General features: G+C 42.0%; 1 protein-coding gene across 1 annotated transcript; it reads right to left on the bottom strand.

The window, feature by feature from the left end:
* Positions 1 to 10792: 10792 nt before the first annotated feature.
* LOC108798132 (olfactory receptor-like protein OLF3) lies at positions 10793 to 11728 on the bottom strand. Its single transcript, XM_018569857.1, has one exon. It carries the CDS (start codon positions 11726 to 11728, stop codon positions 10793 to 10795), a length of 936 nt encoding a protein of 311 aa, XP_018425359.1.
* Between the last annotated feature and the right edge of the window lie 5599 nt (positions 11729 to 17327).

Genomic DNA, 17327 nt, shown 5'->3' with positions numbered 1-17327 from the left:
CGCCCATCTGTTGACATTCGGGCTGAATGTCATTTTGCGGCGAGTTTTCGTCGGGGTAAGATGGTCGTCGTGCGGCGGGACTTTTTTTTATTTCAGAGGGGGTCAGGCATGGTGATTGACGCCGGATTACATTGATGGAGCCATTTTTTTAATTTTTTTTTAAATTAAAAGAATTGTCAAAAATTGTCTCTTTGGTTTTTTTTTTGATTAAAGGATTTTATCTAAAAGTCTGGACTTTTTACTAACTATTTGATTTAACCCTTTAGTGAATGGGTAGGGGTACAAGTACCCCTTACTCATTCACAAGGGGGGAGGGCAGCATCTGGGTGCCCCCTTATTTAAAGGGGTACCCCGATGCAAATAAGCCCCCTTGCCCTGCTGACGGCCACTCGGCGGAATGTCAGTCCGACGGGGAGAAGGAGGGGCGGCGCTGCTGTCTTGCCTAGGGCAGCAGGAAATGTAAATACGCCGCTGGCCATGAGGAGGTTCAGGGTATTTAGAGGCCCTTTCCCCTTTGGAGGAGGACCAAAGCAGTTTTTTTTTTCAGGTGCTGTGATTTCACGGTTCAGGGGTGAAGTTTGTCTGCGATGCACGCATCACGAACCTTAAAAAAAAAAAAAGTAAAGCTCAATGTGAGCGTATGCATTTTAATTTCGGAGAGCTCTTTTTCCCCTTTTGAGATTAAATTGTGACACATGCATGGAAAAAAAAATTGGCTCGTTTAAACTGTTTTAAGAGACTATCCATAGAAATGGGACTCCCAAGGTGCCAAACAAGAAGAAGATGATACTAACGAGTGTTAGTCCTCATTCACACGAGAAATAGCCGGCACGTACAGCTCCATGCTGCGTTCCGGGCCGTATCAGGCCGCTCCCGGGAAGCACAGGTGCTATGTGTGATTAGTACGCAGCCCCCGTCCTTCTCTATGGGAGTACATGGCCGTACGCCGCCCTATGCTCACCCGCCCTGCACGTCCGTACGTGTGCGGGTGAGCATAGTCGTACGCTGACAGGACGGATCCTATCTGCGTCCAAGCCTGGAAACACGCACCCGTACGTACCTGCACTTGGGGTGAGCATAGGGCGGCCTATGGCCGTGTACTCCCATAGAGAAGGACGGGGGCTGCGTACTAATCACACATAGCACCTGTGCTTCCCGGGAGCTGCCCGATACCGCCGTGCACGCAACACAGAGCTGTACGTGCCGGCCTTTTCTCGTGTGAATGAGGGCTAAAATACAATTTCATTAGGCAAATGTAAATTAAAAACTTTAACTTTAAAAGTTAAATTTGGTAATTTCTCATTCACATAAGTTTTTAGACACACATCAATATTTCTGAAAGCTACCCTCTCTTCAGTTTGCATTCATACAAACCAGAAAACACACTAAGGAGTCTATTTTTAAAATATCTTCAGAGCCCTTTGACCTGTAAATATCTGTAAACATTTGCTCTGTGCAGATATATGACGTAACAAATGTTCTAAAGATGTTTCTTTACTAAGAAATTAATTTTTTTGCTTTCCCATTACGGCCACCAGATGGAAATCAATATTTATTTCTTATGCTTTAGCTCCATCTAGTGGCCAAAATGTGGTATAATACATACTTATTTCCTGTGCTCCTCAGCTCCATCTCGTGGCCATAATGTGGTGTTACATAAAACAAAATTGAAACTGTATTGCACTTGTAAAGAAAAAAAAAACTAAAGAACATTTGTTTTGGTTTATAATCACAGAAGCGAATGTTTACAGATATTTCTAAGGGCAAACGGCCATAATGTGGTGTTACATAAAACAAAATTGAAACTGTATTGCACTTGTAAAGAAAAAAAAAACTAAAGAACATTTGTTTTGGTTTATAATCACAGAAGCGAATGTTTACAGATATTTCTAAGGGCAAACGGCCATAATGTGGTGTTACATAAAACAAAATTGAAACTGTATTGCACTTGTAAAGAAAAAAAAAACTAAAGAACATTTGTTTTGGTTTATAATCACAGAAGCGAATGTTTACAGATATTTCTAAGGGCAAACGGCCATAATGTGGTGTTACATAAAACAAAATTGAAACTGTATTGCACTTGTAAAGAAAAAAAAAACTAAAGAACATTTGTTTTGGTTTATAATCACAGAAGCGAATGTTTACAGATATTTCTAAGGGCAAACGGCCATAATGTGGTGTTACATAAAACAAAATTGAAACTGTATTGCACTTGTAAAGAAAAAAAAAACTAAAGAACATTTGTTTTGGTTTATAATCACAGAAGCGAATGTTTACAGATATTTCTAAGGGCAAACGGCCATAATGTGGTGTTACATAAAACAAAATTGAAACTGTATTGCACTTGTAAAGAAAAAAAAAACTAAAGAACATTTGTTTTGGTTTATAATCACAGAAGCGAATGTTTACAGATATTTCTAAGGGCAAACGGCCATAATGTGGTGTTACATAAAACAAAATTGAAACTGTATTGCACTTGTAAAGAAAAAAAAAACTAAAGAACATTTGTTTTGGTTTATAATCACAGAAGCGAATGTTTACAGATATTTCTAAGGGCAAACGGCCATAATGTGGTGTTACATAAAACAAAATTGAAACTGTATTGCACTTGTAAAGAAAAAAAAAACTAAAGAACATTTGTTTTGGTTTATAATCACAGAAGCGAATGTTTACAGATATTTCTAAGGGCAAACGGCCATAATGTGGTGTTACATAAAACAAAATTGAAACTGTATTGCACTTGTAAAGAAAAAAAAAACTAAAGAACATTTGTTTTGGTTTATAATCACAGAAGCGAATGTTTACAGATATTTCTAAGGGCAAACGGCCATAATGTGGTGTTACATAAAACAAAATTGAAACTGTATTGCACTTGTAAAGAAAAAAAAAACTAAAGAACATTTGTTTTGGTTTATAATCACAGAAGCGAATGTTTACAGATATTTCTAAGGGCAAACGGCCATAATGTGGTGTTACATAAAACAAAATTGAAACTGTATTGCACTTGTAAAGAAAAAAAAAACTAAAGAACATTTGTTTTGGTTTATAATCACAGAAGCGAATGTTTACAGATATTTCTAAGGGCAAACGGCCATAATGTGGTGTTACATAAAACAAAATTGAAACTGTATTGCACTTGTAAAGAAAAAAAAAACTAAAGAACATTTGTTTTGGTTTATAATCACAGAAGCGAATGTTTACAGATATTTCTAAGGGCAAACGGCCATAATGTGGTGTTACATAAAACAAAATTGAAACTGTATTGCACTTGTAAAGAAAAAAAAAACTAAAGAACATTTGTTTTGGTTTATAATCACAGAAGCGAATGTTTACAGATATTTCTAAGGGCAAACGGCCATAATGTGGTGTTACATAAAACAAAATTGAAACTGTATTGCACTTGTAAAGAAAAAAAAAACTAAAGAACATTTGTTTTGGTTTATAATCACAGAAGCGAATGTTTACAGATATTTCTAAGGGCAAACGGCCATAATGTGGTGTTACATAAAACAAAATTGAAACTGTATTGCACTTGTAAAGAAAAAAAAAACTAAAGAACATTTGTTTTGGTTTATAATCACAGAAGCGAATGTTTACAGATATTTCTAAGGGCAAACGGCCATAATGTGGTGTTACATAAAACAAAATTGAAACTGTATTGCACTTGTAAAGAAAAAAAAAACTAAAGAACATTTGTTTTGGTTTATAATCACAGAAGCGAATGTTTACAGATATTTCTAAGGGCAAACGGCCATAATGTGGTGTTACATAAAACAAAATTGAAACTGTATTGCACTTGTAAAGAAAAAAAAAACTAAAGAACATTTGTTTTGGTTTATAATCACAGAAGCGAATGTTTACAGATATTTCTAAGGGCAAACGGCCATAATGTGGTGTTACATAAAACAAAATTGAAACTGTATTGCACTTGTAAAGAAAAAAAAAACTAAAGAACATTTGTTTTGGTTTATAATCACAGAAGCGAATGTTTACAGATATTTCTAAGGGCAAACGGCCATAATGTGGTGTTACATAAAACAAAATTGAAACTGTATTGCACTTGTAAAGAAAAAAAAAACTAAAGAACATTTGTTTTGGTTTATAATCACAGAAGCGAATGTTTACAGATATTTCTAAGGGCAAACGGCCATAATGTGGTGTTACATAAAACAAAATTGAAACTGTATTGCACTTGTAAAGAAAAAAAAAACTAAAGAACATTTGTTTTGGTTTATAATCACAGAAGCGAATGTTTACAGATATTTCTAAGGGCAAACGGCCATAATGTGGTGTTACATAAAACAAAATTGAAACTGTATTGCACTTGTAAAGAAAAAAAAAACTAAAGAACATTTGTTTTGGTTTATAATCACAGAAGCGAATGTTTACAGATATTTCTAAGGGCAAACGGCCATAATGTGGTGTTACATAAAACAAAATTGAAACTGTATTGCACTTGTAAAGAAAAAAAAAACTAAAGAACATTTGTTTTGGTTTATAATCACAGAAGCGAATGTTTACAGATATTTCTAAGGGCAAACGGCCATAATGTGGTGTTACATAAAACAAAATTGAAACTGTATTGCACTTGTAAAGAAAAAAAAAACTAAAGAACATTTGTTTTGGTTTATAATCACAGAAGCGAATGTTTACAGATATTTCTAAGGGCAAACGGCCATAATGTGGTGTTACATAAAACAAAATTGAAACTGTATTGCACTTGTAAAGAAAAAAAAAACTAAAGAACATTTGTTTTGGTTTATAATCACAGAAGCGAATGTTTACAGATATTTCTAAGGGCAAACGGCCATAATGTGGTGTTACATAAAACAAAATTGAAACTGTATTGCACTTGTAAAGAAAAAAAAAACTAAAGAACATTTGTTTTGGTTTATAATCACAGAAGCGAATGTTTACAGATATTTCTAAGGGCAAACGGCCATAATGTGGTGTTACATAAAACAAAATTGAAACTGTATTGCACTTGTAAAGAAAAAAAAAACTAAAGAACATTTGTTTTGGTTTATAATCACAGAAGCGAATGTTTACAGATATTTCTAAGGGCAAACGGCCATAATGTGGTGTTACATAAAACAAAATTGAAACTGTATTGCACTTGTAAAGAAAAAAAAAACTAAAGAACATTTGTTTTGGTTTATAATCACAGAAGCGAATGTTTACAGATATTTCTAAGGGCAAACGGCCATAATGTGGTGTTACATACTTATTGCCTGTGCTCCTCAGCTCCATCTCGTGGCCATAATGTGGTGTTACATAAAACAAAATTGAAACTGTATTGCACTTGTAAAGAAAAAAAAAAACTAAAGAACATTTGTTTTGGTTTATAATCACAGAAGCGAATGTTTACAGATATTTCTAAGGGCAAACTGCAAATTGGTTATAAATAGGCCCTTTTTAGTAACCAACAATAGCTCAAAACACTATGCGCAGTCTTGTATACATATCTGATCCGTTCAGTTGGGTACAGGAAGCTAAATTTTGCACTAAACCTTACGCAATTAGCTTCCTCAGGAGACCAGAGGCGGTTTAGAACAAAAATCACAATCAACACAACATGGTCACAAAAATTAGACATTCCACATATGTTTACATTTCTCAAATTTATGGACATACTTAAATCTTTGTCATAATCGTGTGTGAAGCACCACAACCCAGAGGCTAAAGGAATTCCCTAGTGGGGAGTCACGTGGGGGGAGACATGGAAACATCTAATCTTCACTTTATAGACTATTAATCTAGAATATAATAAAATGTGTTAGCTGGTACTATACCCCAACCAATCCATCACTATTATACATCCAGAGCCATGCATCTCTCCCAACATAAATAAAAATACCTGCTTTATACATTGTCTATCAAGGTGGATGATCACATTAGGACCCGGGGGATTTTGGGTTCCTTTCCTTGTTTTTTTTTTGGGAGGTCATATGGATGAGTCTACTGTAACCTGTGCGGACAGGTGTCTCCATATACACATTTCAGCCATAACCTTATGACCACCAGCCTAATATTGAGTCTAATCCCTCCAGGCATGGACTCCACTAGACCTCTGAAGGTATGCTGTGGTATCTGGACAACCCCCCCCTAATATTGAGTAGGTCCCTCTTTTCCTGACCCCCTCCAGGCATCGAGTCCACTAGACCTCTGAAGGTGTGCTGTGGTATCTGGCACCAAGCCGTCATTAGCAGATCCTTTAAGTCCTGTAAGTTGTGAGGTGATCGGCCTCCATGGATCGGACTTGTTCTTCCAGCATATTCCACAGATGATCTATTGGGTTGAGATCTGGTGAATTTGGAGGCCATGTCAACACCGCAAACTCGTTGTTGTATTCCTCAAACCATTCTGGAACCATTGTTGCAGTGTGGCAGGGAGCATTATCCTGCTGAGAGGGGCCACTGCCATCAGGGAATACCGTGTCCATGAAGGGGTGGACTTGGTCAGTGACAATGTTTAGGTCGGTGGTACGTGTCAGAGTCACATCCACATGAATGGCAGGACCCGAGGTTTCCCAGCAGAACATTGCCCAAAGCATCACACTGCCTCCGCCGGCTTGTCTTCTTCCCATAGTGCATCCTGGTGCCGTCTCTTCCCCAGCTAAGTGACACACACACACCCGGCCATCCACATGATTCATCAGACCAGGCCACCTTCTTCCATTGCTCCGTGCTCCAGTTATGATGTTCACATTCCCATTGTAAGCTCTTTTGACGGTGGGCACGGTTCAACATGTTCACCCTGATAAGTTCAGATTCTATCTGAACCAGCATTTCTATTGGAACCAGAATTAACTATTTCAGCAATTTGATCTACAGTAGTTCTTCTATTGGATCGGACTACACAGGCCTGCCTTTGTTCCCCATGTGCATCAATGAGCCTTGGCCACCCATGGCACTGCCCGGTTTTCCTTCCTGTACCACTTTTGGTTGGTCCTGACCACTGCAGACTGGGAAAATCCCACAAGAGTTGCAGTTTTGGAGTTGCTCTGACCCAGTCTTCTAGAATCACAATTTGGTCCTTGTCAAAGTCCCTCAAATCCCTACGCTGGCCATTTTTTTTTTGCTTCCAACAACTTGATTACTTGCTGCCTGATATATCCCACCCACTTCCAGGTGCCATTGTAACAAGATAATCAATTTTACCAGAGAGCCCCAGGTTTTCTGCATCCAGGGATTTATGTCCATATGTATAAGCGGCTGTAAGCAATTACCGGTCTATACCCACATAGTGATTCAGAGTCCATTTATCTTTCTTCAGAGGACTTTACCTCTCCCAAAGCCAGCAGCCTGCTATCCTGGGTACCGCATGGCTTTTCAAGCCCACCAATCTCAACGTAAAAAGAGGAAATTCAGTCACACACCAGTCATTTCTTCAAAACAATTTATTGTTTGACCCTATTAGGGGCTTAAAGACTAACTCCAACCAACATTATTTCAGGTATGGATAAAGTGGGTGCCCCCCAATAATGATTGAGTGCTGTGTTGTTCCCATTTAGGAGACTTCTCCTTATTTCCTATGGATCTGATGTCTCTCAAATAAAAAAAAAAATAGAAGAAATCTACCTAATGAGGACACGGACAGCATTCCGATCCCTACAGAAGTTGTATCAAGGGCTTCGAAGAACCTAGCATGCTCTACAATGCAACCTTCCTTCACCTAGGTAAGTTCATTTGGTCAGAACTTATGCAGGGCTTAGGGCCCAGTCACACCATAAAGCAGGGGTGTCAAACTCAATGTAATTGTTGGCCGCATCAACATTATGGTTGCCCTCAAAGGTATCTGTAAGACTATATAAATGTATCTAATCTTTATCATAATTGCCTCTGCGTTCCATTATCACTGGTTTTAGTAATAACTGAATACCGAGATCTGAAAGTAGAAGTCTAGGAAATGGCCTGGTGGGCCGGATTCGGCCCCTGGGCCTTGAGTTTGACACATGTGCCATAAAGAGTGCGTTCCAGAGCGCTCAGCAAACATAACGCACTGGAACGCAACCCGGCTGGCTCAATTTGTTTTGGGGCGGGAGGCGGTGTGGTGGTGCATTAAAGTCAATGGCACCGCAGTCGCGCCCCTCGCCTACAGGGCAATGGCTGGTGCCCGAATGTGTGGCACATTAGTGCCTGTGTTCCAGTCCAGTGCGATCTGCAAAAAGTTGTGCATGCAGCATTTTTTTGCAGATCGGCCAGGAACGCAGGCACTAATGTGCCACGCGTCCGGGCGCCCGCGATTGCACTGCGGGTGAGGGGCGTGGCTGCGGTGCCATTGACTTCTATGCACCACCACGCTCCCTGCTGCCCCAAAACAAAGTGAGCCGGCCGGGTTGCGTTACAGTGCGTTCCAGAGGCCAAACGCTCTGCAACGCACTCTTTATGGTGTGACTGGGCCCTTAGGGCTCTCAACCCACTCCCATGTGACAATGCTCAGACCTGGCAGTCAGCCATTCAGGCACACAGCACTGCATCGTGGAATGAAGGGAAGTGAGGAACAGGCTTCCTATACCTGGTGGGGCAATTTCACATTGCTGGAGAGGGTGAACAGAGTGGCAGGAGACTAAGCAGAACCTGTTGGTTTGCCCTGCATAGGTACAAGTTGACTATTATGAGCTGGGATCACAATCAGAGGCAGCAGCTGATGGTATGGGAGGGAAGTAGATGCATTATAAAAAATTAAATGGGCATCAGCTGGTGGTATAAAGTAAGAAAGGAAGAGCAATAAAGAGTAGTTGGTAGTCTGCCAAGACTGATACACAAGTAGCTCCAAATGAGATGAATAGCGTAGCAGCAACGAGTGAGATATTGATATTGGCGAAACAATCCGGCAAACAGGAAGTTCAGAGACATGGAGTAAATGGAAAGTCCAAGGGGAACTAGAGAGTTCAGTAGAAAACCAGGCACCAGGAAGGCTGACACAGAGATCATGCAAGGGAATATGCCGGATTTCAGTGTGGCTCAGTGAGATGACCCTCTGCCTAACAACGAGGAGCTTCTGTATTTGGATCTAGAGGTTTATTTAAAAAAGCCAGTGCTCAAAGAAAATGGAAAGACAATAACTTAACTTCTCCATTGCAATTATTTCTTCACCTTGAGGACCCTCCTCTTAGTTGGAATGTCCTTCTACATACCATTTGGTACTTTCCAAACCTCAACACCTTCAACCCTATGATTAACCCTGTTGCTGTCACAGCCATAACTGTTACGTCAGTGACAACACCGCCATAAATACAAACTTCCAGCTGCTCTAGCAACCAGGAATTAACCACTTGCCGTTTTTTTTACTACGGCCGGCCCGGAGGTGGTTAATTTACCTTTTTAGTCCTTTTAGGCTGTTTTGTAGACATGATTCAGGCAGCTTTACAACTGCATGATCACTTCTACATGTACTGTAAGGTGCCCTCTATTGTCCTTCCCCTGCTACATGTGTCCCAGGCTCACCTGTCCCTCCAGGGTGTCCAGGACCATTATGATGGGTGTCAGGAGGTAAAGTGGTGAAACATCAGAGAACATTTTGTCAAAAACTGTGATTGTGCCACATATATTAGGTATCACCACGTATGCTGGAGTGAGAGTAAAAATTCCTACCAGGACCATCACTGTTAACTCCTAATTAATGAGCTGGAAAGGCTTTTAAAGTGCTCTATTGGCAATTTTGGGTAACATAGTTTTGCATTGTTTCACAAGCATGCACAATTTTGAGAATTACTTATTTGATATCAGTTTATTATATACAACATCTTTTTTTGGCCCCACACTATCATGTTTGTGTGCACTAAATTTAATTTGAGTGCATTGTAGCGCTCCCCTGACCCCCAGAGGCCTGGCGTGGACCCCCAAAGGGCAGAGAGGGCCGACATTTGACTCTCAGAGGGCAGATCCGTAGCCAGTGAAGAGATGTGTGTTGTAGAAGTTGGACGCCAGTCACTTTAAGTGGCTTTTTAAATGCTTTATTGTAGAACATCAACTAGGAGAGATGGGATAAGGCTTAGGACATCCATGGCAGAAATAGAACAGACTCCAGATTCACCAATACCTTTCAGTCTTCCACGGTGCAGAATAAACAGGAGCACAGGCTGACACTGGGCAATAGAGCAAAATCTGAACAGGGATGGACATGAGATCTTCCATAGGAGAGACACCAGACTTACTTCTGAGTTCCATACCAGTAACAGGCACCTCCAGCAGCCTTCCAGCTTCTCTGGTTCTCTTACTAAATCAGTTCCGGACCCCTCCAGGGTTCATAAGCCCTCATGTCTTCTCACGCTGGGGGAGAACTTCCCTTTGCAGCTGAGTGCCTCTTCCTGTAGTGCTGGCTCAGATTGTGAACCTATACACAGACACCATGTATCCATTTCAGAGACAAGGCAGTCTGCTGCAAAACAGAAGTTCTGCCCAGCATGAGAAGACATGAGGATTTAAAAGGAAGAGCAGCAAAGAGAAGGGAGACAACCATGGATTACAGTAAGGCGCACATTACAGTATTGTTTTATGTTAAAAAATCTGAGGGTTTAATGTCACTTTAACTCCCGCGGTCAGCTAGTTGGTTCAAAATTGTTAATTTTGGCTTTGGTAAAAAAATAATAAAATGGCTGCTGTGGCCACTAAAAATCCAAGACCAGTGTCATGTCATACTTTAACAAAGGGGTTAATATCTGAGTTTGAGCTGTCTGGGTATTGGACCCCTAGGAGCCATATACTGTACAATGCCCTTATCAAAGTGTCATCAAAAACATTTTGTGTATTTGTACGATCTGCCTTGCTTACACTTGTTATTGATAAAGTTATATAGCTATTCTGTCTTGCTGTTTTAGGAAGCTTTTAAATTTCTTCTTCACGTCAGTGTTATTGAGACTGTATATGACGGGGTTTAGCATTGGACAAATAACATTATAAAAGATAGAGATGTATTTCCCTTGGCTTGTTGAGTACTGTGATGAGGCTCCAAAGTTCATGACCATTGCCGCCCCGTAGAATAAAACCACCACGGTAATGTGAGAGGAACACGTGGCAAAAGCCTTGAATCTCTGTCCCGTGTGAATCTTTAGGACAGAATGTATGATGCTAATATAAGTCCCTATAATAAACAGAAATGGGAGAAGGAGAGCGCTGAAACATACAATCATGACTAGAAGTTCACTTGAATAGACATGTTGGCAAGTCAACTTCATGACGGCTAAAAGCTCGCACATAAAGTGGTTGATCTCATTTGGATTGCACAAGGCCATGGGTGTGGCAAGTGAAGGAAAAACAAACACTATAAAACTTGTCACCCACAGGAAGATGGCCAGCCGGTGGCAAATACTCCATCTCATGATAACGTAATAGTGGAGGGGCCGGCAAATGGCAACAAAGCGGTCGTAAGCCATAATAGCGAGGGGGAGACACTCCGTACCGCCCATGAGGAGAGCCACGTAGACCTGAAACGCACAAGCGCTGAGTGGGATCGCTCTCCGGACACTGAACAGGTCAGAGAGCAAACGCGGCACAACTGAGGATGAGTTACATAAGTCCACAAAGGACAGAATGCAAAGGAAAAAGTACATCGGGGTGTGCAGGTCATAGCTGATTATGACCAGGCTTATTATAAGAACATTTCCCACAACAGTTATCACGTAGATCACCGAAAATAGAAAGAAAAGCACAATATTAATTTTAAGATTGGTAGAAAACCCCAAGAGTATGATCTCGGTGATAAATGTCCGGTTCATGGGGTCCATGATGGAATTCTGCAAAATATTATAAAGGAAATAGACTGAAAAATGTGTTCAAAAGCCTTGACAATGAATTTGTGTTGATGTCAAATATTCAATTTAATTTTAAATGTGACCAGTGTAAGTAATTGAGTTTGATCTGGTATCATCCTCTTGTAGTCTACTGTGCGCTGTATACAGGAGAGCTCAGAGAGTGGAAGAGAGAAGCAGCACAAGAAATGAATGTAGTCATGTAATGTGGAAAAACTAAGTACACCCTTGGCCTCGGGAGCTGGTATTACACCTTTAATAGAGATAGATTCTTGCAGGCGCTTTGCACAACTGCCCTGTCTCTGACGTGAAAGTTTTGACCACCCCTCTATGTAAAATTCCTTCAGTTGCAAGATGTTTTTGTTGGTTTCTTACATAAATTGCCTGTTTCCCGCATCAGCAGTATGGTTACCCTCAAAGGGCCGGTTGTATAGGACTATGCATCTACTCTTTATTATCATAAATAGTTGCCTCTGCATTCAGTTGCTACTGGTGATAGCGGCCACACCCCCAGTAACCACACCCATTTATCACCCATATTTTTGCTAAAATATAAGAGTCGGGGTCAAGTTGGGTAAATAGACACCAAACATGTCATGCTTTAAAATTGCGCGCACCCGCAAAATCGCAAAAAAAGGCCATAGGTGACGCTTCAAAAGCTTTTACCACTCATCAGTTTGGTGTTATCAGTGATTGATGGCCCTACAATTATTGCTCTCATTCCGACGTTCGCGGCGATATGTAACATGTGCGGCGTAATGGGCGAAATCGTCGTTTTCACACGTATGCGCACCCGACGCCTGTTTGCATGCGTGTATGTATGGGGGGGACTTTAAAAAAAAAATGTAATTCTTTTTTATTTGTAACTTTACATTTTTGGGGGGGAAACTTTATTGCTATCACATAGGGGGGTTAGAAAACCCCCTTATGTGATAGCAAAATATGTGACAGGTCCTCTTTATGGAGACATCAGGGGTCTCCAAGACCCCTAATGTCACCTAGGGACCCCCCTGAAGAAGCTGATGAAGCAAAGATCTGCTTGTCAGCTTCTCTCCAGCATCTGAAGCTGGAGAGTGACACAAGAATGCGGAAGTGATGTAATATACACCACTTCCGCATTCTGACAGCGGAGAGGGGACCGGAGGGAGCTCGTGTACCGAGCTCCCTCTGATCCCCTGTGACAGAGGCCATATGCTGGTCCCGGGCTCGCACTGGGCACAGCAGAGCCCGGGACCAGCTTGACAGCGGGAGGGGGGGAGCCGGGGAGGGCGCAATTCACGGGACCTCATACAAGCGATCCGCCGGCTCTATAGCCGGCGGATCGCTTGTATGTTAACAGGCATCGCTGCCTGTTTTCAAATAACGGGCATTTCCCGCTCGCGAGCGCCCAGCGGTGCGCGCGAGGGGGCGTGGCTGAGCGGGCGTCTAAAGACGCCCGCTCAGATCTAGAGAGCTCCTGGCCGGCCGTTTTTTTACAACAGCCGGCCGGGAAGTGGTTAAAATCATTTTATTTATTTATTTATTTATTTATTTTTTACTGTTGGGGGGGATTTGGGAAATATTTGGGGTCCAAACAGACCGCTGACATTTCCCTTTTAAAATAGAAAAGAAATTGAGGACACCAAATCCTCAATTTCTTTTTTAGCAGCCTCAGCACTCAATGAATGGGAAGCACTCAGTACAGAGGCTCCTCCCATTCATACTTACTATCAATAGTTTCTGAATGGGGAGAAGCCTCTGTACTGAGTGCTTCTCCCCATTGGTGAAATCTTGAATGAACAGGCAGTGATGTAAATCACAGCCTGTTCATTCATAACTGGGGACATAACTGGGGACACATAGCACTATGTGTCCCCAGTTATTTACAAACACTGGAGTGATCGAGCCGACATGCGACAATGAGACTGTCACAGGCCGGCTCAGTAGATCGGGAGGTGAGCCAACACATACCGGCGCTCGCTCACTTCTCGATCATCTCCCTGCAGAGAGCGGTGACTGTCAGTCATGGCTCCCTGCAGGGATTCCCCCCCCCCCCCCCTCCCTGCTCTGATCCTCCAGCCCTGACTGGAGGAACGGACAAGGGGAGGGGTCGGGAACAGCTGGCTCAGCCTCTAGATAGGCAGAGCCAGCTGTCACTCACGCAGCTGGGTGGATCTCGACAGTAATGTTGGGGTCTGTCCCGGCTGCGGCAGTCTCAGTATACTGCTGTAGCTCGCGATACACTGAGCTTTGGGTCACTGGAGGACGCTAGTCTATGCTTCACAGTTGGTTTGAGGTTCTTCTCCTAAAATTATGTCAGTTTGTAGCAAACATGTCTACCATTACTATGGTCAAGCAACTTCATCCTGTATCATGTAACATTGGCACAATCTTTTTTTTTGAGTGAACACGCATGCATTTTGACATCAACTGTTGCAAGATTTAACATGCAATTAAATTTTGGGGTCTTTGGAGACTTCTTTTATCATCAGATGGTCAACTCGTGGGCTGAATTTTCTGGGCCGGCCAGTCCTGTAGAAGTAAGTAGTTGTTTGGAATCTACACTAGTAGATTTGAAACAATTTGGTGATCTTTTTGTCCTCATCAACCCCCCTGGTGAAGCACTTCCCCATGTTAAGAACATGTGGCCTGGTATGGTGCAGGATGGGGGGTGGGGGCTCACGATTGCCCCCCCCCCCTTCCTTGTCAGGCTCATAGGCATCAACAGCTTTCTTCCTGAGGGCCTTGGAAAGGTCTCTTCATCTTGGTATAATGACACCACTCATTAATGGGAAAGAGAACAGCAGACCCGAGATATCTGAGGTATAAAAAATACTTGAATACAGTGGTACCTCGGTTCACGAACCTAATTCATTCCACTATTCTGGTCGCGAACCGAATTGGTCGCGAACCCGAATCAAACTGTGATCAGACCGTGATCGCGACTAGAGGAAGCCATGACCACGTGTCAGAGCAGGGAAAATGACTGCGGTCGTGTTTGTCACCCGATGCGGAGTTCGCAAACGGAATCAATATTTTGCCGAACTTCCTGTTCGCGAACCGAATTGTTCGTGAACAGAAGCGTTCATGAACCGAGGTGCCACTGTATTCTCTGATGAGGTCTAATCATGAGGACCTAATCGGGAACATCTGATTTTAATTCTATGGATTTAAAGCAGTGGTTAATAAAGGGGTGTTGTCAGGAAGCCAGGCTTGGCCCTTGTGCTCGGAATCCTGCCCGGGCACCTGTGCATGCGCAAGTGCGTGGGCATAGTTTGGCTCACAAAATTGTGCACCGCCGAGCGCCTCTGCACAGGTGGGTGCACGTTGGCGTGCGCGTCTCATGGCATGTGCGCATGTGCCTGTTGCGGGTTTTTCACGCTGAATGGGCTATTTAAGGCTGTGACATTCTAACCTCCAGTGCTGATTGGCTTTCGGCTGCTCCCTGTACCTGTAACCTGAACCCAGCATCCTTACTCTGCTCTTCTGGTATTGATCCGGCTTGGCAACCTATTCTGCTGCTCTTCTGGATCCCCTCGACCTTGGCTTGTTTCTGACCACACTCCTGCCTCCTCCTCTATACTTCGTTGCCTGCAAGTTGCTGATCCTGTCAGTCCCTGACTATGCCTTGTCTACTGTCCTGGTACCTCGCTGCTTGACTGTTACAGATCCGGCTTGTCTTGGATGTCGCTGCTACCGGCACTCGTGCCTCTCCTGTCCTTGTGCACCTGTTCCACTTCCAGGGGTTCTTGGACTTGAGCTGCAAGAGAGGCCTTCCTCGTCAACTCAGACTCCTCTAAGGTACGTGGTTCTGACAGGTGTACTTACTTTTTCCACATGATAACTCTACAGTTCTGTTAATCAAGAATTAATACAACATATCCATTTTTATCTCTCATTTGTTCAAGTGAATTACCTTTATCTGTAGGCTGTGTTTCAATGGAGATCTAATGTGTTCAAAGATGTTGAATAAGACTCATCTCGTCAGGGAAGCCTATCCCACCTCAACCTAAACGCTCAGCCATCACGTTCTCAAACAATTCATCCCCACACAGCTCCCTCCTCATGTATCACTTCCCCCTCCCTTTTAGATTGTAAGCCCTCAGGGGAAGGGCCCTCCTTACCATCTTGTCTTGAATTGTATTGTGATTGTAATGTCTTCCTTATATTATAAAGCGCTGAGCAAACTGTTGGCGCTATATAAATCCTCTATAATAATAATAAATCAACAATTTCCATGGGGTGCACTTACTTTTTACACATGTGAAGTGTATAATATTATAATCAAAGTGTGAAAGCAGATAAAATATCTGCATGTGGAACTAATAGCTATAAAAATATTGACCACTTACTTGTATCTTTTAAAGAGGGCGCACATCTTATCATAGTAGGGAACAAATTACAATCCCATCCAATCAGAATACGAATGTCTGGCTGGTTTCACTTTACAACAGCATTGCTACCACACAACATACAACAAATGTCATAGGCTTGTGCAGTGTGACATTTGTTACAGGTTCCAAAGAATTTATAGATTGCATCTATACTCCGGAGAACAATCTGCGTTAATGGCTGCAACAGCAATGCAGAGATTTGTATGAAACATAAATTGTGACTCTAAAAATGAAAAACCAATTATTTCTATTCTTATTCTGACTAAACCCCAGGCTGGGGGCTATAAGCCCTTTGGAGCCAAATATTTATTTATTGTGCCAATAACTCTTTCTTTTTCCAATGCTAGTATTGTATACAGTATATAAATCCACATATATACACTATATTGCCAAAAGTATTGGGACACCCCTCCAAATCATTGGATTCAGGTGTTCCCATCACCTCCATGGCCACAGGTGTATAAAGTCACGCACCTCGGCATGCAGCCGCTTCTACAGACATTTGTGAAAGAATGGGCCGCCCTCAGGAGCTCAGTGACTACAAGCGTGGTGCCGTGATAGGTTGTCACCTGTGCAATAAGTCCATCCGTGATATTTCCTTGCTACTAATCTCCTCCCCCAACATCAGTACCTGACCTCACAAATGGTCCAACATTCCCATAGACACACTCCTAAACCTTGTGGACGCCTTCCCAGAAGAGGCGGAGCTGTTATAGCGGCAAAGGGCGGAGCCAACCCAATAATGAACCCTACGGACTAAGACTAGGGGGCCATTAAACTTCATGTGCGTGTAAAGGCGTCCCAATACTTTTGGCAATATAGTGTACATATACTCACACTATAAATATATGGACTTAACTATGGGAATCTATAGTGGTAATATACGAGTTGTCTTATATACTGTATATTACCTATATTATTGCTGAATTGAGCTTAATGGTATATTTAAAGCTGGTTTAGGGGTGACACCAAAGGAACAGGTGTCCAGAGATATACAATCCTTGCCAGCAGTAAGATTGTTATTGATGAGGTATTTAATACTACAGATTATTATATACTATGCTTTTTTTCCAAGATTTTTTACTATTATTTATGATATACCGTATATACTCGAGTATAAGCCGTCCCGAATATAAGCCGAGGTACCTAATTTTACCAAACAAAAATGGGAAAAAGTATTGACCCGAATATAAGCCGAGGGT

This window comes from Nanorana parkeri, unplaced genomic scaffold, assembly GCF_000935625.1.
Source record: "Nanorana parkeri isolate BGI_ZX_2015 unplaced genomic scaffold, ASM93562v1 scaffold1413, whole genome shotgun sequence".
Taxonomy (NCBI): domain Eukaryota; kingdom Metazoa; phylum Chordata; class Amphibia; order Anura; family Dicroglossidae; genus Nanorana; species Nanorana parkeri.
This window is presented reverse-complemented; position numbering and strand designations above follow the sequence as displayed.

What these genes read in the sequence shown, in the direction of transcription:
- LOC108798132 (XM_018569857.1), bottom strand. Translation starts at nt 11,728, where the DNA reads ATGGACCCCATGAACCGGACATTTATCACCGAGATCATACTCTTGGGG.